The sequence below is a fragment of the Ooceraea biroi genome, chromosome 2 (assembly GCF_003672135.1).
Source record: "Ooceraea biroi isolate clonal line C1 chromosome 2, Obir_v5.4, whole genome shotgun sequence".
NCBI lineage: Eukaryota > Metazoa > Arthropoda > Insecta > Hymenoptera > Formicidae > Ooceraea > Ooceraea biroi.
This window is the reverse complement of record NC_039507.1, coordinates 12,780,909-12,803,250: the sequence shown is the minus strand read 5'-3', so window position 1 is coordinate 12,803,250 and position 22,342 is coordinate 12,780,909. Positions and strand designations below refer to the sequence as shown.

At 37.9% G+C, this 22,342-nt stretch overlaps 2 protein-coding genes and 1 pseudogene across 3 annotated transcripts in view; all 3 read right to left on the bottom strand.

Moving 5' to 3' along the window:
- The window catches only part of LOC105278943 (protein artichoke), an 88,045-nt gene extending 84,509 nt beyond the window's left edge, over positions 1 to 3,536 (bottom strand). The window contains exon 1 of one of the 2 annotated variants that reach the window (XM_026968046.1): positions 2,805 to 3,536. The gene's annotated coding sequence lies outside the window, so the exon portion shown is untranslated. The remainder of the gene's footprint in view (positions 1 to 2,804) is intronic. The other variant, XM_026968045.1, reaches the window with a different exon arrangement.
- A 5,712-nt stretch (positions 3,537 to 9,248) lies between these two features.
- Positions 9,249 to 10,083, bottom strand: LOC113561488 (annotated as a pseudogene).
- Positions 10,083 to 17,774, bottom strand: LOC113563656. Its single transcript, XM_026975586.1, has 2 exons — positions 10,362 to 17,774; positions 10,083 to 10,269 (listed from the first exon to the last, which is right to left on the bottom strand). The coding sequence occupies exons 1-2, from the start codon at positions 10,520 to 10,522 to the stop codon at positions 10,107 to 10,109; spliced, it is 324 nt and encodes a 107-aa protein (XP_026831387.1). The 5' UTR covers positions 10,523 to 17,774; the 3' UTR covers positions 10,083 to 10,106.
- Between the last annotated feature and the right edge of the window lie 4,568 nt (positions 17,775 to 22,342).

Genomic DNA, 22,342 nt, shown 5'->3' with positions numbered 1-22,342 from the left:
AATTACAGGGCGCATCCTGTTTGTCCTGGTCAGTTAGCTCGTTTTCGACCGTTAAAGGTATTGTCCGTCTACCCTCCGCCGCGTCCGTTCTTTGCTACCGCTGCTGCTACAATTTGACTAGGACCACCGCAGGTAGGATCTATCTAGCGTAGCCCTGCAGTCGCAGCTAAATTGTTTGACATGTCTCGTTCCCACGTCTAGCGTAACTAAGTTCACGCTCGTTCCACGGATTCCGAGACGCCCTCCGGCAGGATATCTCCCTGGAATCTGATTGTACCTGGAGATGTCGGACTGTTAGACCGACTCACCGCGGCTCCTCCTCGCCCTCCTCCTTCCCTTTCACCCCGGGAATCGTTATTGATACCGAGGATTTTCAATTTGAGGCAACCGACCCGCTCTTGGGATAAGCACCCGCTCTTCATCGTTTATTATCAAATATCTTCGCTGTATGCATGTACGTAACGCGCGTGTGTCGTATTTGCTTTTACGTCATATCGTTCCCCTGCCGCGTCAGCCTACCTGCGATAGTTTCGCGTTGCATGGTCAAGCAAAATATTTTTAGTTATTAAAACAAAAAAAAAGAGTTCGTCAAACAAAAAAATATACATAACAACAAACAAATGCAAACAGAATCTGGAAAATGCGTCGCGCGAGGAACGATTTTTAGCTTCGTTACATCGTGTTTTTCCCTTTTCGGCGGACAGGCGAGCTGTTCGAAACTTTCGTAAGTTCCTCTCGTTCGCGGATTGATATTAATAACCCCTGCGCAATCAATATCAATCCCCAGTTTTATTGCGCGCTATAACTAATGATCAGTACACACCAATATCCCGCAGTAATGAAAATCGGGTAGCCCGAAGCGCCGGCCAAGATTGCAGGGTGGTTTCTTTCGTTTTTCGCTCTCTTGCCCCGATCACGTCGGCATTCATTGTGTATTCCGAGCTGGTATTTACCGCGATGACGTAATTAACTGAACTCGAGGAGACTCAAATTTCGTCTTCCCTTCCGTCCGATGGAACATCAGCGCGCGCGTGTTTGCTCGGGAAATTGTTTGACGTTTAAGACTTGATTTCAGTCGCCGCATCAAGTTTTGCCTCGCTGGGTTTGTTACGTTTGTTACGTAACGTTGTTTCGTCCCGTCCTATCAGACGCGGGAAATTGGCACCGGGATAAGCAAAGACAGATGGCGACCAATGGTGGTCTAACGACGACTTCCCTCGTACGACCCTTTGACGAGTGTTTAACTAAACGTATTTCTCGACAATATCGCTTCACTGGGCAATTGTCGCGAACAAATACCGCCGTTAATAGAACGCCTGTGCATTGTGTGTGCAGCCGTGTTCCACGCATACAGAATGCTCAAATCGAAAGTCACGCGTTCTATATTTGGATACCGTATTTGGAACTGGTCGGTCAATATAATAACGAGCAAAAGTAGCCTCGTGGGGATTCAAATTAATTTGGCGTTTCTGTTTAATCTAGGACGGGCGGTAGGCGCGGTCAAAATCCGCGCGTTATTTAAATTTTAAATAATTCCACAACTTTCGAAAGCCCGTTTATGCGTGGATGTACGCGTGCGTGGCTCCACTTGTGCTCGCATTCTCGAGCCCGAAACTTGTAAGATATAAGTAAGCGCGCTTTGTGGGATTTATTGTGGATATTAATGGTGGGAATGGGTATTCTACCGTTTTTCAGTATTTGAATTCCGAGATACGTTGCACTATCGGCCTATGGAACCCTTCAAGTCATGGTTTCTATGATAAACGGAATATTCGCACCAGAGTCTGTAATTTCTGAGAGAAATCTGAATTACGGAAATTTTATTTTGTTGCATACTTTTTTCAGTTTTACTCAATCCCGAGACGTAAGCCTGTGCGAGCGTCAGATTTAATCTCAGGGACCAACGGAAAGAGATCTCGTCTTTTTTCTAGATTATTTTTTCATTCTCATGGATGAAAACGTTGTGCGGGCCAATCTCGGACGAGCGAAGAGACAAAATTATTTTCCCTTTAGCTCTACTCCCTTCAATTTTCTCAAGAGTGTCAATTATCGTTGGTGCTAAAAGTGAATTGCTTAATTGAAATCTCTTCGCTATAGCAGAAAAGAACGAGACAATTGTTTGAAAATGGTTTTACCCTTTTGATATATAATTAGCTTTCGCAATTTAAGGCAAGAGTGACGTGTAATAACGTAAAATAACGGTAAGGCCGCTCTGAATACTTCACGTCACGCTAAACAAGACACTCGGGGGTAGGCTTTTGAGCGCTCGACGGCTTATCTCGAAAATATCATTCGAGCAGTACTATAACACCTCTCACGGGATGTGAAATTTAACCTCCGTTGATTCGCGAGGCGATACGCGGTGTTTAATGACGTTCTCCATTTTTCATGCACGGCGCGTAGGAAAAACTGGCATAATCTATCTGCATGCGGGATCGTGAAAAATAATATCTACCGTACACGACACACTCGATTCACGCGTAGCTCGTGACACGAAGCGCGGCCGACTTTGCTCCGATGCCCGCTCCAAGCAACGTCAAACATCGATCACGGGGTTCGTAACACACGGCCGCCAAAAGGGGGTGACACGAAAGTCGCGGGAGACGCGACTCGCGCGCGAAATCGCAGCGGCTGCTGCAAGCAAGCAAGTTGCCGAATTTCTACGGAAATTCGAGAAAATTCCGTGGAAAACAGAGCAATTCCGATCGCGGGCGATTATCGATCGGGACCGCGCACGTCGTCACGTATTTACATGTACGTGCGAATGTATGAATGGATTTCATCGATCTCGAGCTGAGCATTACCTTGTGCTTATAACATGATCATGGATCATCGATAGATCCCTCCGTGGCACCGTGTATCGCTCAATGCACGCACTGTATCACACACACTACTATCAGGGAGTAATACGTCCCGTTGACCACTGCGCGCTTCCGGTCTGACCACGTACGCCTGTGATCACTAAGCCGGCGCGCACGATCGCACGTTGATCGGAATAAAAATATATACGCGTCGACGACGAAAAGACCAGGTCGGAGCACACGTGGTACCGCGACGTGCGCCCACGGTAGACTGGCGCCCGCGCGTTCGTCTGGCTCGTTCCTGACTCTCCCTACTGCCTGGTCGAGTTGAATGGGGTGGCCGGCGGGGTGGCTGTGACTCGATGCCAGCGAACATGCCGGCTACCTTGAGTGTCAAGTAACCCATCTTGGCGACGCTTACCAGCGAGTGTTTATGAGTCTGATGCAATTCGTTCTTATTATGTGTACCGAGTGTCCCGTAAAATTTGCATCAAACTTCCGAGGCCTCGTCGCTGTAGCAAATTTGAAACCGGCTTCTTTCACATCCTCTCTCTCTTTCTCTGGTTAGCGGAAACTTGATTGGACATCGTCCTCTCGCGCGACTCGTTGAATTTTTAATGTTAAGAAATTTTCTAACTACGACTTTGCATTCTTAAAGGTGTTATTCTTAACATTAAATAGTTTCGCGGAAATGTTTTACATGTATAATTTAGATTCTTGCAGAAGGATTGTAGAGATAACTTAATAAACAGGTATTTCAAGGTCTATATATTTCTGATTTTACAAAATACTTAAATATATTTTCTTGGAGTAAAGATATTGAAATATTAAATCTACTTAAGTTTTCTATAAATGCAATAACATTTTCATAGAAAAGTTATAATGGAAGAGCTTGACTAAAATATTAATGCGCAGCTTGATTTCTTATTTTTCAAGTTGAGTGAAAGATTTTCCTATCACAGTGGGAAGAAGTATTCAATATGTAATGAGGAATATCTTCTCTTTTACGATCAATCCCAACATTATCTTTGGAGAAAGAACGAAGAATGTATCAAAAGGAAATTTCAATTTAAATATTACTTTATTTTGTCGGTATACTTGTGTACGTCATCAATTATGATAAAAAACATATACGGTATAAAAATAATTCTCACATGCACAAGTTATGATTCAAGAACCCCAGTAGCGATTAAATTATATATTTGCATTACACTACGATATATTATAATCTTTGTACACAGTTTATTAATCATTCATGGAGTTCCACTAACGTTAATTAAATTAATGCATTAGTAAACATTGCGCATTAATACTTTTAAATTATATAGTATTTCTCATAATATCCTATTACAAAAGTAATTTTTATTATATATATTTATTATTATATATTATAGTATACTATTTATTGTTATATGTAATACATATTGCACAACATAAAGTGGAGTGCATGCTTTGGCCGAATGTAATTAAGTTTGCAAGATGTGTACGAGATAAACGTGAAATCCGAGATTACAAGCAATTAACTTCGATTTTTCGCAGGATACTTTCGTTTAACGTTGCTCAATCCACGACCAACGCTAATTTTTCAACTTGAATAAGAGTATTTAGCTGTCTGTCTCGCGTCAGTCAAACTTCTCGTACACCGCTATGCCTTGATAGCTGTACCTTCATTACTGCGATAAGCTACGTTGGGCAGCCGCTTAATCGCCTCGAAATTCTTTGCCTTCAACTCGCGAGGATGTTACCACCTTTACAGGCGAAAGTGGTCGTCAGTCGACCGTTTAACATGACACGATGTATCGATTACGACAGGATCGCTGTTCCGTGTTGGCATTCAACGTGTCATTTGATGCCACGAGCATGCCGGTTTTGCTACATTATATCACTTCATCATGCTTGCTATTTATCAAGTTTTAAAGGTATAATTAGTACATATATGAGCGAAAGAGGTTTTTTACCTTGCATCCTGTAAAGATAATCTTTTAGTCATTAAGCAATTCTTTGCTTTTTTCATTCAGTTGGATCCAATCTGCACTAATCTCAATCTTTAAAGAATCAGCCGAGCGATCGAGTTAGTTGCGATCGTTATACATACTGGAGAACTCGGAAATGACTTCCGAGTTCCGAAGTGAATAAATTAAAATCTTATGTGCTAACCTTTAAAGTGCACTCCCTGGAAATTTAATGGCATATTAATAAATCATTTAGAAATTGAACTACTGAACGCGACTAGTGCTTTTATTACTTTCAGAGTAATCAAAGCGAAAAGGACTGTGTTATTCAGAAAGTTTGGCTCCAGCGAAGGCTAAGGTCTGTTACCGTTAGCATTGAATCTTGTGTAGCAAACGAGAGTTAAATATTTCCTTTTCAGTATGCTTCTTTTATTAAAATTTCGCATAAATAAGATTTTTCGTGTTAGTTAAATTCCTCAACAATATTTCCTTATAAATTACCATTATTAAAATTATTCACGAATATCTTATATATAAAATTACATTTACAGACTCTGTCTGATGCTTTCTGAAATTTAATTTAAAAAAATTAATATATAGATTTTTTTCAGTTAAAATGAAATCATTGAGATCAAAGTTACTAAATACAATTTTTTTATTCTTCATAATAAGAATATTACAGCATAATATTTGTTAATAAGATGAAGTTTTGATCTAAATCAAATCCTAGCCACAATCTCTTGGAAGCTGATTGAGCTTGTAAATTTCATCCATTTCGTCAGTATCAAACTCATACTCTATATATTCATTTCGGAATGTTCTGCCTTTCACTAGCAAAGCTGCAGTTTCGGAACATTTCAACTACTTGTGTTCTGCTCCAGAACGATGTTCGATTTCGCGCGGTACATTACTGTCCTAAGACATGTTTCAACAATGCATGGATTTCATTGCACGTTTCCATAACAGGACGAATATCTTTTTGTCGCCAAGAGTTACTTGCATCTCGTCTATGTTCCGACAAAATCCACAAAGTATAAAGCAATTCAAGTCAACAAACAAAGTCCTTCTTATATTTCAACATGTACGCTTTCCTTTCTGATAGACGAGAAAATGGAGTACACTTAAGTGTATAAGTAAGCTCTACCGTTGAAAACACTCGCCGCGCACTTAAGATGATGCAAATACAGGAGAATGGTTGATAAATCATATTATTATGATTTAACTAAATCCATCCATTTCCATCACGTTAATTTGGGAAGAATTATACGTCGCAATATCGAGTACAGCGGAATTTATGGTGCAGCAGTTGGTACGAGACTAAACAGATCGTACGGCAGAATATCGCAAAATTGTACGCTTTCTGAAGTTTGCCGCGCACGCTGCATATTTGATAAGAGCATATTTTACATATTCCGCATACATTTCGTCTTGCGCGAGGGGCGCAACAGTGAATCACGTAATTCTCTGTTGGACATGCCACCATTTACTCCGGAGTACGGAGTTATGGTAATTCTAGTGATGCGCAGATCAGTACTCGCTGAGATATTGAATGAGGTTTCAACAGGAATCAAGTAGTTCCGTACAAATGTTCTGCCCTTTAATAATTTAATCCAGTTATCGGGAGCTCTGGGACTTTAGGCGACCAGAACTGTTCCATCTCGTATAACTGCGAGCTGTTACCTAAATCAAAATTTGCGTAACGTATACGATTAATATACGGGACGTTTCCGTGCCAAATGCGTAAAATTATTCGTGCTATTCTCATCTCGCGTTTACAAACACTCTCTTTTTGCAAAAGGAACTCCAAGAATTTAACTAGATTATGTCAGGAATAATAACGTATGCAATATTAGGAACGCATATTTGGTCGACGGAAATTAAATTAAATGTTAAATGACGTACCGAGGTAACGCTATTTCATTCAATGCTACTCAAAACGTCGCGATTGTAACGCCTTAAGAGCGTATCACACTAGCGGCTCGCGGCTGCGACCGCGATTGCGTTTGCGACTGCGTCTGCGATTGCGATTTCACATTTGTTATTGGCAATTGCACTTTTTCGAAATTGTCTTTTTTGCACTTGTCAATGAAAATAATACACTTTTGTTATTATTCTTTTTTCTTTTTATGTAGATATCTTCGAATAAATACAAATATATTTGTGGATCTTGTTATCAAGTAATTCAGAAACGTGATATACATCTCAGACAAAGCATTTCACCTGCTGAGAGACTATCAGTACACTACATCACTTAGCAGCATGTTTCTTCCGGCTATCTATTTAAAAATTTTCTGAATTGAAAGATTAAAAACAATGTTTCTGTTTATTTCCTAGATGAAACTCAGGAATCTCTTTCAATGAATTTTAGACTTGGGCAAAGCACTATTTCCAAAATAATATAAGATACATACATTGCTCTGAGAAGTATTCTTCAAAGTACATTTCTAAAAATTCCTGATTCTGAAAATGGAAGTGGCTGATGACTTTGCGAAAAGGTAGAATTATCTATGGCAAACACTGTCGCATAGATCCACTTCTAAAATCTGGATCCTTATAATTATAAGGATACATTTAGTATCGTGTTACTTGCTCTCGTTGATGCCCAGCTAAGATTTATTTACATTGATGTTGGTACAAATGGACGAGTATCAGATAAAGGAGTGTGGAACAAATGTACGTTCAAGAATTTATTGGACAAAAATGAACTGAAAATTCCTCAGCTAACTATTTTATCTGGTACAGACAAGGATTTTCTATTCGTCATTATAAAAGATGAAGGTTTTACATTATCAGAAAAAGGTACTCATACCTTTCCGAAAATGCATTTGGTACCACAGCCAGTCGTTTTGAAATTTTTAAATTTCCAATAAGATATGATCCGGATGACGCTCGTGATATTATAAATGCTATATGTTGTTTACATAATATGCTTCGAACTCGTGCTGTTGGACGTGATATGTACACATATGTACACCATCATCATATATAAATAGAGAAAACCGAAGAAATATCCTGCCTAGTGACTGAAGAAATAAACCAATTAAGGGTTTAGTGAGGTTGCAAAATAGAGGCTACTGATATGCTCCGTTACTTTAATAACATTTTTTGTTAATAATTAATTCATTAATTCATTTTCGCATTCTTTACGGCTCTCTGGGAATAATGTACGAAGCTTGCTTTCTAGATATGATGCCAAAGCATAAGCTGTATCATTAATTGTTTCGGACTGACTAGATGAGGCTGTACAAAATTGTTTGAAGATCTCTATAGCTTCCTCCATCAGTGCAAACGATTTTTTCTTTGTTGCTCCTCTCTTACGAAATAGATCCTCTGATCTATCTTCTGATGGTCGCTTTGTGTCTGCAGTGACATAATTTGTTTCTTGCTAAGCAATCTGGGAAAAGTACTACAGGGTGCAGGAGTAGATTCAAAATCATCGTGTGAATCATTAATATAGAGTTTCCTTGTATATTGGCTTTTTACAGAAACATCTTTCAAACATGTACCATTTAGACCTATATATTGTTGCGTCCAGGCGGACCTAGCTCGACGCACACGATCCCCGCATGCATGCACTCACGGAAACGCTCGCGCACCGAAGAAAAGCACACTTCGTTAGTTAAATAAGCGGTTTATTGCAAATCCACAAGCGAGATACAATACGTCCGGTCCAAATCAAGTCAGATCCTATTCTGTCTATTCCAAACTGTTTATTGATATCCTTGACGACCCGTCGCTAAGAACCCGCATCTTCTCCACGACGGCCGATCCGCGCTCAGCTGACAGCCGACCGGCTCGCGCTACACCGGGTGGCCAACCCGGACGTACCAATATGTTGTCGCCACTTCCACTACGCTTCGACTCTTTCATTGTTCTTAAATTTCTAGCGAATGTATCTTTTATATTTTTGAAACGGCTTGACACCATAGCACCTATATATATATTTCTATTTCATTTCTAAATTTTTTTATTTTATTTTATTTTGTTTAGTCCAACTGCTGTGCTATTTCATTCCATGCTGCAGTCTTTAAATCAGCGAGTCTATAAATTTTATTCGTGCAGTCTCAAAGTAGAGATTTGGACTCGACGAGATCAATTAAACAATAATCAATTTCTTTCGTAAAATGTCTTTTTGGATATTTTTAGGAACTGTCTCAGTAAAATGTCTTTTTGGATATTTTTAGGAACTGTCTCAGTGTTTCTGAGATGCACATGTAGGAAAAATATGAAATATTTAGCGACTGCGATTGCGATTGCGGCTGCTGTTTGGCAGACCGTCTATTTTTTTCGAGTCGCAAACCAAACATCTGCATCTCAGAAACTGAGACAGTTCCCAAAAATGTCCACAAAACAATTTACGAAAGAAATTGATTATTATCTGATCGATAAAAACCTCACTAAACCTTGAATTGGTTCATTCCTCCAATCACCACGCAGAATATTTCTCCGAATTATGTCCTCCCTATCTATATACGTTGATGGTGTGTACATGTCACTACCAACAGCTACCATCAGTGCTTAACATATTATGTAAACAGCAAATGGCTATGATGACAACACGAGCATCATCCGGATCGTATCTCATTGCAGACCTGAAGATTTGAAAACGACTGGCCATGACCCCAAATGCATTTTCGGAGCATCTCCTAGCACGAGAAAGTCTGTAAAAAGAAAAAATTTTGAATAAATTAAATATGTGTGTGTGCGTGCGTGTGAGTGTGTGTGTGTGCGCGCGCGTACCTATAATTAAAAATTCTTTTATCGTTTCTTCCAGAACACTATTCTTTAGGGAATGGTATTAGTACGTTTTCTGATAATGTGAAACCTTCATCTCCTACAATGATAAAAGGAATATCCTTGTCTGTACCAGGTAAAATAGTTGGCTGAGGAATTTTCAGTTCATTTTTGTCCAATAAATTTTTGAACGTACATTTGTTCCACACTCCTTTATCTGATATTCGTCCATTTGTACCAACATCAATATAAATGAATCTTAGTTGGGCATCAACGAGAGCAAGTAATACAATACTAAATATATCCTTATAATTATAATATAACGATCCAGATTTTAGAGGTGGATCTATGCGAGAGTGTTTGCCATCCATGGCTCCAAGGCAATGTGGAAAATTCCATCTATTTTCAAAATCATCAGCTACTACCTTCCATGCATCTTCACAATCAGGAATTTTTAAAAATGTACTTTACAGAATAATAATCAAAGCTTTGCATGTGTCTTTTATTATTTTAGAAATTGTGCTTTGCCCAAGTCTAAAATTCATTGACAGCGATTCCTGAGTTTCACCTAGGAAATAAGCAGAAAAGTTTTTAAAAAATCTTTCAATTCAGACAATATTTAAATAGATAGCTGGAGGAAACCTGTTGCTAAGTGACGCAGTGTCACTGATAGTCTCTCAGCAGGTGAAATGCTTTGTCTGAGATGTGTATCACGCCTCCGAATTAAAGGTGTTATCTTAGTAACAAGATTCTCAAATATATTTGTATTCATTCGAAGACATCTACATAAATGAAAAAAAGAGTAAATAAAATAGCAAAAAGTATATTATTTTGATTGAAAAGTGAGAAAAAATTGAAAATCTACTCTATTTACCTTCGAAATTTATTTGGATCCTTCAACTGTAATTCTAAAAAAAGGTTATGATGACACCCTTTTTCTTTTCTTCTTGCAACCCACGGTTTTATCCATATCTTCCTGCGTGGAAGAGTCTCGTAGTAATGTTTTAAAATAACAAACATAAAAAACGCACACATTTTTTTTCAATTTCTCAATCGTTGGAAATTTCTGTCCATTTTGTGTAAAGAAGTGGTTTGGGAATCTATTTCTATTTTAAATTGTATAAAATCAGACAGTTCAAAAATGATACTGTATATAAGTGACACCTGCAATTGTCAATAACAAATGTGAAATCGCAATCGCAGACGTAGTCGCAAACGCAATCGTGGTCTCAGCCGCGAGCCGCTAGTGTGATACGTTCTTTATGCAGAACACTTGCATTCTGTTGTCTGGTATTTTCGTGTTTTTTTCAATAATCAATATAACCATAATAAAACACAATAAGTGCATAATTACTAATCAACAGCATAATTCCCTTATTTTTCTACAATTCCTTACTGCTGATTGTCAACGAAATTGAATTTCCGCACAAAATGATATCGTACGGCATTATCGATCTTCAGGAATTATTTCTCCGTCCTGGCACAGAAATAATAAGAAAGATTTCTAACTTGAACAGCTTTTTATTTTTTTTGTTTTCGCGTTCGGTATGTGCTATGTTAATTTCACGTCGAGCTACTACTGGTATTCTTTGTTATCTGTCTTAAACGTGAGTTGGACGTGCACTCTTTGCAGGTCAACATGCTCTCTCTCTCTCTCGTCTATCCGTGTCACACATACCGAACGCGAGAGCACGGTACATGTACTACGTACGTCCGTTTTCTCCATAATAATGTAGAATTCAAGCAGCGTTATCGTACACGACGAGTAGCTCTTACATCCAGTTTCTCATTGCAAGCACAATATACAGCAATGATTCGGTCAAATAAATAAAATGATCGAAACTTGATTTCTCTATATTCTTGGAATTGCGACAATCGATATAAACGCTAATAAATTGAATACGACAAGTATAAGACAGGACGATGAAAGAAGTGAAATATATTGTAGTCATGTGACAGTCCTTTTCAATTTTCAGCAGAACTTAGTACATGAAATTATTAAATCTATTTTTGAAGAGAATAAATGCTCACATTGGCTATGGATGGTATTAAAAGAACCTCAAACTATTGTTGTGCAATAATTACTCGTGTGACCACTAAACGCGACATATTCCGCATGACTTTTATCATTACTAATGGAAACGTGAAACAACGTGACAATACACCATAATGTATTTACGGTGTACGGCGCTTAAATAAAACAATAAACGGGATAAAATCGCACACGTCAAATCTGACAGTTAAACGTTAATACTGAAGCGGATTGTGCAAATGGTACGTCAACGTTGTCGGAAATTAAGCGACGGAAATGTCCGTAAGTTAAACGCGGTGACAATATTTTTCTCGTACGCAATACCGCGCAAGCTCGTACGTCACAAACGCGCGGGGAGATCCGCATTCCGCCACCATATATTTTTTTCGGGTGCAATTCGCGTTCGCGCACGTGTACGTACAAATATCATCCGCAAGGACTCGCCATTAATTGTGCTTCAACTATCATCGTCATTCGAACGTGCTCCCGCCACTCGATCGCCTATTTGTCACCTGGCGATTGCAAGAGGGATGATCGAAATCCGCCGTGCGCGAACTTGTCAACCGCGATTTTTAACAACATGCAAAGGGCAAAAAACAACAAGGGCGTACACTCGGAAAAACGTAATTCGCATTTGAATTTGCTGTTTTTTTCCAGCGAGTTACCTTACCTCTGGCCGACACGCAGACTGGAATTTCGCTGACGTTATTGTTTGAAGTGCCGGTTAAAATCAACGGGCAACCTTTCCGAATGTAATATGCATGCTAATCACGAACACGGTATCCCGCATGGCCCGTTAAAGTAGCACGTGCGGATACGTCGCGATAATTAGACGAGGTATTACAATTATATTTTACGTTTTATATTTTACGTTTTATGTTACCTCACTGTGGTTCCTCTACTGTGGTTTGTCCAATTTGTGAATAAATTCAATACGTTTCTCATGATGGTTAATTAAAAAATATCGCTTTTTTAATATTCATCGCGTCTCCCCTTTAAATTCTTGATGGGGTGTATAAAAATTGCAAACATTATCTACAGAATTATCCAGTCTAATATTTATCTTTAATTAGCAAGCACACGAATATGCACAAGCACACGAATCTTTATTACGTTTTTGTTATCTTTGATGGACTCTCTGAAAATAATATCTTTTCTTGTTTTATAATTTCTCCACATCAGACTTTATTCAAACTTATGACGACGTTTAATTCTTGATATTTAATTGATGCAGATGTGTGTCGAAGATATTATCGTATATTGATGCTGGCCGTATTTAATGTACGCAAATATTATATAATATTATATATCTTTTACTAAAGGAAATTGTAAATCGTGACCAAATTATATATAATACAATATATCGCGCGCACAGTAATAGATATTCTATTAATATTAACTATTATGTGTACAATGTCATAGCGACTAATATATTTCTTTCAAATTGAATATTGATATTCGATATTTCGGTTTAAGCGCGTTAACAGAAATTGTGTTCCGTTGATTCACATTAATACCCAATACTACCAATGATCAATACTATTGATTAGTAACTCCCTTTACACGTAAATGAGCAGCCTATTAGCAATTACGATTGTCAATTTATTATTAACTATTACAATCTCAATACCTCTAACAATCTAATATATATTCTTATTAAATAAAAATTGAGTGATTTTTCCTTAGAATTACTTTTTTCCGCGCATTATAAATAAAACTCTGTAAGTATATCTTTAGCAAAAGTCAGTACGCTTAATAACAATATGAAATACTTGATTATACATTGACAATATAGACATTTCCTCTTTTCAAAATAAACTAAGGTATATCTCTCTTTTAATTAGTTCTATGTGTCACTTATCTCTATTTGTAAAGGCGCGCTTATGTTTAAATAGTTTTCGAAATAGTATTTTGCATATATTGAATATGAAGCAGTTTGCATATTCAAAACGTAAAAGCAGATAATAGAACCATGACTCTATTATCATGGAGAATCAGAAAAGGACACACGAAGGAAAGCTTGTTCTGCCTAAGCACTGTACTGTCTGTTCTTTCAACTTGGTCGTCGCATTTTCGCTTTCTCTTTACTGCAAGGAACCGACTGTGTAATTTTGCGATACATGTCGCGTTACTGAGAATACTGCAGAATACTTGCGAATATAGTCTGCGAAAGTAGAATAAATGCATGTACTGTAATGCATATAAATGCGATAATTTCTTAAAAAATGTAAGTTTCTTAAAAAGTGTAACAATGACAGTAAAAGAAAAAAAAATTCAATTTTATAATCCTATAATCAATTGTTTGTTACCCAAAATTTATTAAGATATATAATTAAATACGAAATATACATATAATTAACCCCCTTAATTTAATTCAATTTAATTAATTTAATTTAATTCCCTCTCTCAAGTTCCTTCTTATTCTCCATTCTATATAGTGATGAAATCACTATATAGGCAAGAAATTATGGTAATTATTTAATTCAGAAGATACCTCGCCAATGACCTTGACCGTTACATATATTATACAGATCACCCTCCTGAGTGCTCTCCAGAAGGTTTTAGCTAACGATCATTGTTTATTAACCAGTTCAGTGGTAATGACTCATATATGGGCGTAAAGAAGAAGTGCCACAAGTGGTAATGACTCATATATGGGCACCTTGAATAACTCTGCCAATTGTGAACGGATTTGCGTGAAACTTGCTATACTTAGGGTTTTTGGATCGCTGAATATGAATCCGGAGTCAAAATTGAGAAATTCAAAATGGCGGACCCAATATGGCGGCTTCTAGTGACTAACGGTATTTATTATGGATAATCTTACCTCCGTTATTAGCTGGTGAAATATTATCACGACCCCAGAGTGCGTCACAGGGAGGCTACGGTAGGATTTTACACTCCATGTTTTTGTTTTTTATTTTTTTTATAGTTTTAATTTTTTTGTTTTTTTAATTTTACCTTGGTTCCGTATATAATGAACGATTCAAAAAATATTATACCAGTCTTTAGTGCATACTCAAAATAAAATAACGTTTGAAATACAGTTTGAATATCTTGAACCAATCCGTTATCTGTGACCAAAGAAGCATACCGAGTGATACATTTCCATTATGGAATTACAAAGTTAGTCACCTGAAGCCGCCATTTTGGATCCACCATTATGAATTTCTCAATTTTGACTCCGGATTCATATTCAGCGACCCAAAAAACCCCTTATAGGTAAGCTTTCATGTAAAATATGTAATTATTGGCTCTTTCCACTTTTGGCACAAAACGTTGACTTCGAGTCCACCACTGAACTGGTTAAAAAGTTATTAACAATAGAAGTTGTATGAATAAGTGAATAGATGCTAAGTGGAATTAAAGATTGGGTTAAGTTAGTATTTCTTAAGGAAGGGATGCTGGAGAGGGACAAAGTCCACGTATTTATTTTTCAACTTTTAAAATTTTTTAAATTGTTTATATCATATTTCACAATTTTATGTGACAGAGAGAATAAATGTTCTATTAGTTTCTTAATGTTGTAGGTGTTGAAGAGCGTGAAAAAGTCTTTATCCTTCATACATCCTTCATACAGGATGGTCTACTTACTACTAGATGAGAGATATGCCGAAACCGACAAGAATAACTAGTCACTTTGTAACGTACAACAGATGTAATTCAATTAAATTAATACACGCATCGGAGAACGTGAACAATATTCACTCACTCGCTGCTCTTGCACTTTGTCTCTCGGTTTCTTGATCTATCTCTCTATACTTTCCTCTCTGTCTATTTCGTTTATGTCCGTCTATATGTCCTCCATCTGTCCTCTTTGTTTTTGTTGCTTACCTATTTATACCGATCACAAAGCAAACAGTACTTTTCGAAAATTATCAATTGCGCGAAAGCACGCCAACTTGTTTGTTTCACGTTGGAAGCCATAAGCACCGTCTCAAGTGTTTATCCCGGAAACAATTAGTTTCCTCGTCAAGTCCCGAATAAAATCTATAATGTATTAGTACATTTCAAATATACTCTGACAAGCACATCAACGTAAATCTTTATCTTATTGTACACTTTCTCATGAAATTTGTTTAGATTAACAATCTAAATATTCGCCATTCTGTTCAATAGTAATGTAATTTCCTTCAGTGATAGATCATGCACCTGTACGAGTCCTTAGCTATTTACAATGATAATGAAAATGCTCTTGTGGAATTTTTGATTGCGAAAGGTGTCTTTGCACACTAAAATAAGTCCAAAATGTGAATCGATAGTAAAACTTATGCGAGATTTAACTAAATTGAAATATCACTGACATGATGTATAAGATAATTCATAATAAGAAGAGGCGCAAGCAGTAATGTAATTTTAAAGTAAATGGTTTGACTGGGACATGGTGTGCACATAACCGACTATCAATCAATAGCCACTGCTTGCCGTTTGATTGCTTATTTTCTTATGATCCGTCCACCTCGACAGCATTTTCTCGAGCATAGGTCAGCTCACGTATACGGTTATAGATTGGTTTTATTTCTGTCGCGAGCTATATGCTATTTACATCATAATTACTTTATTAGTAATATATGTAAAGTGCTGCTGCTTTAATGAATTAATCTTTTAGTTATATACATTATAGATTGACATGTAAGTGAACTAATTAGTGGAGAAGGTATTATTGTCAAGATTAAAAATATAAAATTGGAAAACGCAAATATAATAAAGAACGTCTAAATTATCGGTCAGTGGAGTTTTGGCGGTTGACCTGTATGACAGACATTCAGGTCGTATATTTAACGTACCTGTCCAAGATCCGTCAGCATGTACGCTACTTGATATTATAAAGCAATGAATAAAACCTGGTTCAACTATAATGTCAGATTGTTGGAAAGCATAGAATGGCTTGCAAATGGAATGGCAAAATGGTTATCCACATTTCATCATAGTAGCTCAGTATAAACAAGTAAATCATAGATATAATTTTGTAGATCCAGACACAGGTATCTATACTCAACATATTGAGCGCATATCGTATGCGATAATATTCCACGACATAGTCGAAAAACACAGTATCACTACGTATAAGTTATTTCATTGAGTTTTTTTTTAAACTTTAAAACATCCAGTCTAATATTTCTAATATTTTGTTATCCAAGCTTTCTTTTCCATTACGGCTGAATTGTATTGAACATCGTTCGGTAAATAAAAATACATATAAATAAAGTAAATTTTTTGTCTGGGACGTGAAAATTTTACTGAGAACTGTGACTTTAATATAGACAATTAAAAAAATTTTAATGTAAATAGATGGGAGGGACAAAGCCTCTTCCCCGCATCCTTTTCCCAAGAAATCCTAACCCAACCCAACTTTTAATCACTTATTACACTTAGTATCAATTTACTTATTCATATAACTTCTTTTGTTAATAACTTTTTAATAAACAATGATCGCCGGCTAAAACCTTCTGGAAGTCACTCAAGAGGATGACTTTTTTAATATACGTCAACGTTAAGGTCATCAGCGAGATATTCCCTAAAGTATTTTCGCTAAATAAAGTAAATTCCCTAAATAATTACCGTAATTATAAAAAAATATTCCCTATTAATTCCTATATATTTTTGACATAGACAAATCTATTGTCCGTTTTAGACTGTGCAGTTTTTCTAGACACCCAATCAGTTACTGTGTAGTATTACTGCATTCTCATTAGTTGTATCAATACTGTGTAGGAAATAGACAAGAACTTGATTGAGTTTTGTTCAGTAGCTGAAGTAGTGTTCCTGGTAAAAATATGTACAGTTTGCCTAGGCAACTGCCCATATTATGACAGAACTGACAACTAAGGTTAGAGTAAAAAAGTAAACAAACTACAAATAATAAACTGTATATTAATAATAGAATTGTGTTGTATCTTTGATATATGCTAATATTATATGTGCTAATTTCAGCGCAATATATATTGCGCTTCAAAGATTTCCTGTACTGTAATTTTTATTAATCTTAAAATTGTACAAATAAGTAAATATGCACAAAATATGAATTTTACTAGGCCAAAACTGCCCATTTTATGAGCAACAAACTTGTATTAATCGGTTGAATAGTTTCTTTATCCACTTATTGTTCAGTTTTTGTTCAGTAAATGAGTTTAGATTTTGTGCAGCTTTTGTGCCCAGTAACTGCAGGAAAAGCGTTACATCTTGATCGAGATCCCAACAATTTTACTCGTCAGTTATTGGACAGAAGATAACATAACTGTTCAATAATTGCTTAAAACCTGCACGAAATTTCTACCAGAATAGATTTGATACAATTTCTTGAGTAATTTTTTGCTGCAAGAATTGCTTGCCATTGAATTGTATTATACTGTACATTTTATTTAACGCAATATGCACTTGTATACGCAATTTGTACAAACTGAAAACATGGAGGAACGTATCAGTTAGATAGGAATAGCATACTTATTAATAGGAACATATATAAAAATAAATACAGAGACAAAGGCACAATAATACAGAGGCGAGTAGCGAAACGATTATCATAATTTTGCACTAATCATAAACACACAATAAGTGACAAAAGTTTGTCCTTTTTTGAGGTTCTTTCTGCATTAGTGCAGTCAGCTAAAACGAACAGATGTATATACTTCTTGTATTAGTGCAGACAGTTCAGCTAAAAAGAACAGATCTTGAAACATACAATCCATGGCGCATGCTAGCAGACAAAAACTTGCTTAGGAATAGAGCACATTTTCAATATCTTGCACAATTTACGAAACACATGCAATTTATTTGCAATTTGTGTATGATATTCTGCAATATTTCTTGCTTTGAAAATTGCGTCAAATTGTGCGCAATATATTGCATAATCTAAACCGGATGTAAGAAGGCCACAAACTCATGCTTTGAGCCAATTCGACTGATCGCGGTATCCCGAGGCGTGCTCGATCTTATTGTTAAGATCAAAGGTGTTTGCGTCCGTTTAGACGCCATTGTAGCAATCTCGACGCGTAACCACGAGAGGGATCATGCATAATGCGTTACGCAGGACGGCAGGGCGCGGCAAGAGGCCGTCGAGATTCGGTTGGACGACTGAAATCTCAGCCTCGATAACGTACGCGCTCTATCTCCGGCGTGCACGCGTCGTTCTCCACTCGCTCGTGGATATGTATGAAGGGGGCCCATCCGGGGCGAGATTTTGGACGACTTAAGTACCGGCCGCACGATCCCCGGATGTTGCGTATAGTCTCGAGCCCACCTGCCCCCCCCCCCCCCCCGCATAATTGCCGTCTATCCGAACGTTAACCGTTTCCCCCTCGGCTCCCCCTCCGACAGTCCCGGTAATTCCCGCCGTCTGCTGGCGGTCGTCTTTCTTTGCTCGCCTTTACCCACCCTCGCATTACCTCGCCCCTTCCTCTATCCGGCGTTCTATTCCATTTCCGCCCTTTCTTTCTTACGTCGCGGAACAACGTGCGACGGCGTCAAGAGCGGAGCCGGGAGCCGCGAGATTTGCATTTCTGGCGATGAAATATGCATTTCCTGTCGCGCGACGATCTCCCGCAGACGATCTCGCGCGTTTCGACATCAGCTGCTTTCTATTAATTAGCGTCGCGACGTAACGACGACACGTCCACCCACCTCCTCCCTCCCCGATACACGAGCGCCGCTTGTTGCAGCACGTGACGCAGCCCGCCGCCGTTCCGAGTGTAAGATAGCGAGAGAGAACGAATCGTATCGACGAATCGTCGTTATCCACTTGGGCCGTGGAGCGGATTAAATAAATTACGGGCGTGTGGGATCGTTGAACGTTTCCGTCGTGCCTACGTACGGCGTGGTTGAGAAACGACATTTACCACTTTGCTGCGGTTGGGACATACGACATGGTTGCCATTAATGGCGGTTAAACGATGTCCGTGACGAGAGTCGTTCTTCGTTTCTCGTTTGGCGAGAGAGCAAAAAGCACGCCGCGCGTAAAGACCGTTTTAGAATATGAAATATAGTGCGCAAGATTTGACACAATTTTTAAAGCAAGAAATATTGCAGAATATCATACACAAATTGCAAACAAATTGCATGTGTTTAAATTGCGCAAGATATTTAAAACGTGCTCCTGATCATGAGTTGTATGATAATCGCCTCGCTATTCGCCTCTGTATTATTCGTTTTATTATACACTAGCATCCCCCATCGCGGTTTCGCTCGCTCTATAAAATAAGTTTATAGAAAATAAGTTTATAGAAAATGATATAGTCTATGACATTCCAGGGACCCTCAAGATACTCATACTAAAATTTCAAGTCGATTGGTTCAGTAGTTTTAAAGATCCTAAGTAACAAAGGAAAATGTGACTTCTCTTTATATAATAGTAAGATATACACTACCGTCAAAAAGTTTAAGACCAAAGTAACAAATAGAGATTAAGATAGAAATACAAAATAAAATTGCTTCAAATTATAATGAAATTAAATTTTATTGGAAAAAGAAACACGAAATAGTAATAATAAGTAATTGACATTATCTTTTGGGGATGAAATTATATAATTAAATCTATTAATTTCTTTAGTCCTAAACTTTTTGACGGTAGTCTATGTTCCTATTAATAAGCACGCTATTCCTATATAACTGATACGTTCCTCCCATGTTTTCAGTTTGTACATATTGCGTATACAAGTGCATATTGCGCAAATCTTGCGTCAAATAAAATGAACAGTGTAAAACACAATATAATTTAATGGCAAGCATTTCTTGCAGCAAACAATTACACAAGAAATTGCGTCAAATCGAATGGAATATATTTTACAGTCTAAAACGGGCTTAAGTAGCACTAGCTAATATAATTCTTTTTTTTTCTTGCCTTCGGAGCTTACAGTAAGACTATTGTATTCACAAATGATTTGGATCGTTATGAATTCGCTTCGAAGCTCTTCTCGAGAACGACGGACTCAAAAGACATTCATTCTTTTCTCGTTTTACAAACGTAGTAATTGCATAGAAAAGTACCGGTTAAAGACGCGCATGTAGCTGAAGCTTTATCAACTTTTACAAACTTTTGTACATACAAAGTTTCATGTAAAATTTGTCAGAAACATCAGAGACTTCGGAAGATTGGGACTTTATAGTTTATGGATCAATACGTTTCTTGCCGATCGCTCTGTCTCGCCACGTAACGAAACTTTATTTCGTGAGATGTGATCTTCAGAGGAGGATAATTAAGTATAATTAACGAGCAGAACCAGAACGCATCGAAATGCTCCCCGCAGCATCAATCACAGAGCACGGGGGGGAGGGGAAGCTCCCGCTTGAATTTTTACGAAGCGGTGCAAAACTGTAATGGTCGAATGTTTCCCTACGATGGTGCAATTCTTTTATGACGGGATAAACGAGCTCCCGTGCCGTGGCGTCTACGCCGTCGAACTAACTTCCGGTGACTCGTTTACAACAGACCGAAAGTTTTCGCTCGCGTCTGCGAAAATGTCTGCTTGGAAAATCGGTGGACGGCGGACGCGACGAGCCTCGCACTCCTTCCAGCGGGATCTGATTTTGCGACGTGCTCTCGCGGCCAGACCAAGTTCGTGGACGGCATTTCAAAGAGCGAACCTAACTCACTGCTGCGTCCTCGTGTACCTACGGAACTCCGTCACTTACGAGTTTAAGATAGACCAGGCTGCTGTGGCCACGATCCCTTTCGGTTGTTGAGATTTCTTACGAATAACGATGCACCCTTAGTTTTATCATTGTAGGTACACTCCGATCGAGAAGCGTCGATCGTCGAGGTCCCCAGTCCGTTATATTGGATTACGTTACGGAAGCGAGATTTTCTCTCCCACAAGACTATTTTTCTTGCGCCACGCGCATCGAGGTCCATGCTCAGTATCACCTGTATAATTGTTTTTATTACTTGCTGCTATACATCGTGTGATGAGCTTGAGAATAATGATTTATAATGCGTGCGTGTATATCTACATTTAAGCATAGTAACGAAGGATAATTTAGTTGTATGGAAGTGAAATTGCTGTTTTGGATTTTATAATGAAACGGAAAATTAAAATTATGCATGAGGTAAATTTTATCGGTAGAGTAAACGTGCTTGCCTGTGCCACATTTTCGCACACACTTGCGGTGCTAATTGCTTTCGTATTTATCATATCTAAATATCACATAAAAGTACATTTATTGCATATGAGCCTTCATAAGTAAAACACCGTTATTTGGATAATATTAAAACACATAGCTCTTTTATGTTTTTCATCTTTATCTCATAATTTTAATTAACAAGAAAAATAATGATAAGGTAACGAAACTAAGTGAAAATTCGTGCATCAGACTTATTTATCGCGCAATTTATTCTGCGCACTGTGTGCAAAGCGTAATCTAATAATTTCGCTCTTGACAAATCCGGAAAACAAACAATTTGTTTGTTCGCTTAATTCTCGAAAATCACGTGCTGATACGTAGAGTCGCGAAAAAGTTTCCACGCAAATTAGTCATGTCGGTGAGATGACACGAATTACCATAGGCAAAGATTACCATAGGTCCCCCAGATACACGTTCCCTTTCATTACACACACTCGACGACACACTCGTCATATTCAGTAAAATGAATATCGTCTCAAATGCCTTCATCTTTATATGAGCCGCTCATTTGCCAAATCGATTAATTCCACAAAACAAAAAGTAGAGAAATTGATCAAGCGACGCGGTAGCGTCGCGACGCCAAGTACATAATCAAAAATAAGGTTCCGAACAATGAGAGTCACTGTATAATATCGAGTGTTACCACTTTTATTGCATAAACGTCGCGCGCTACCATCAAGCGACGCGGTAGCGTCGCGACGCCAAGT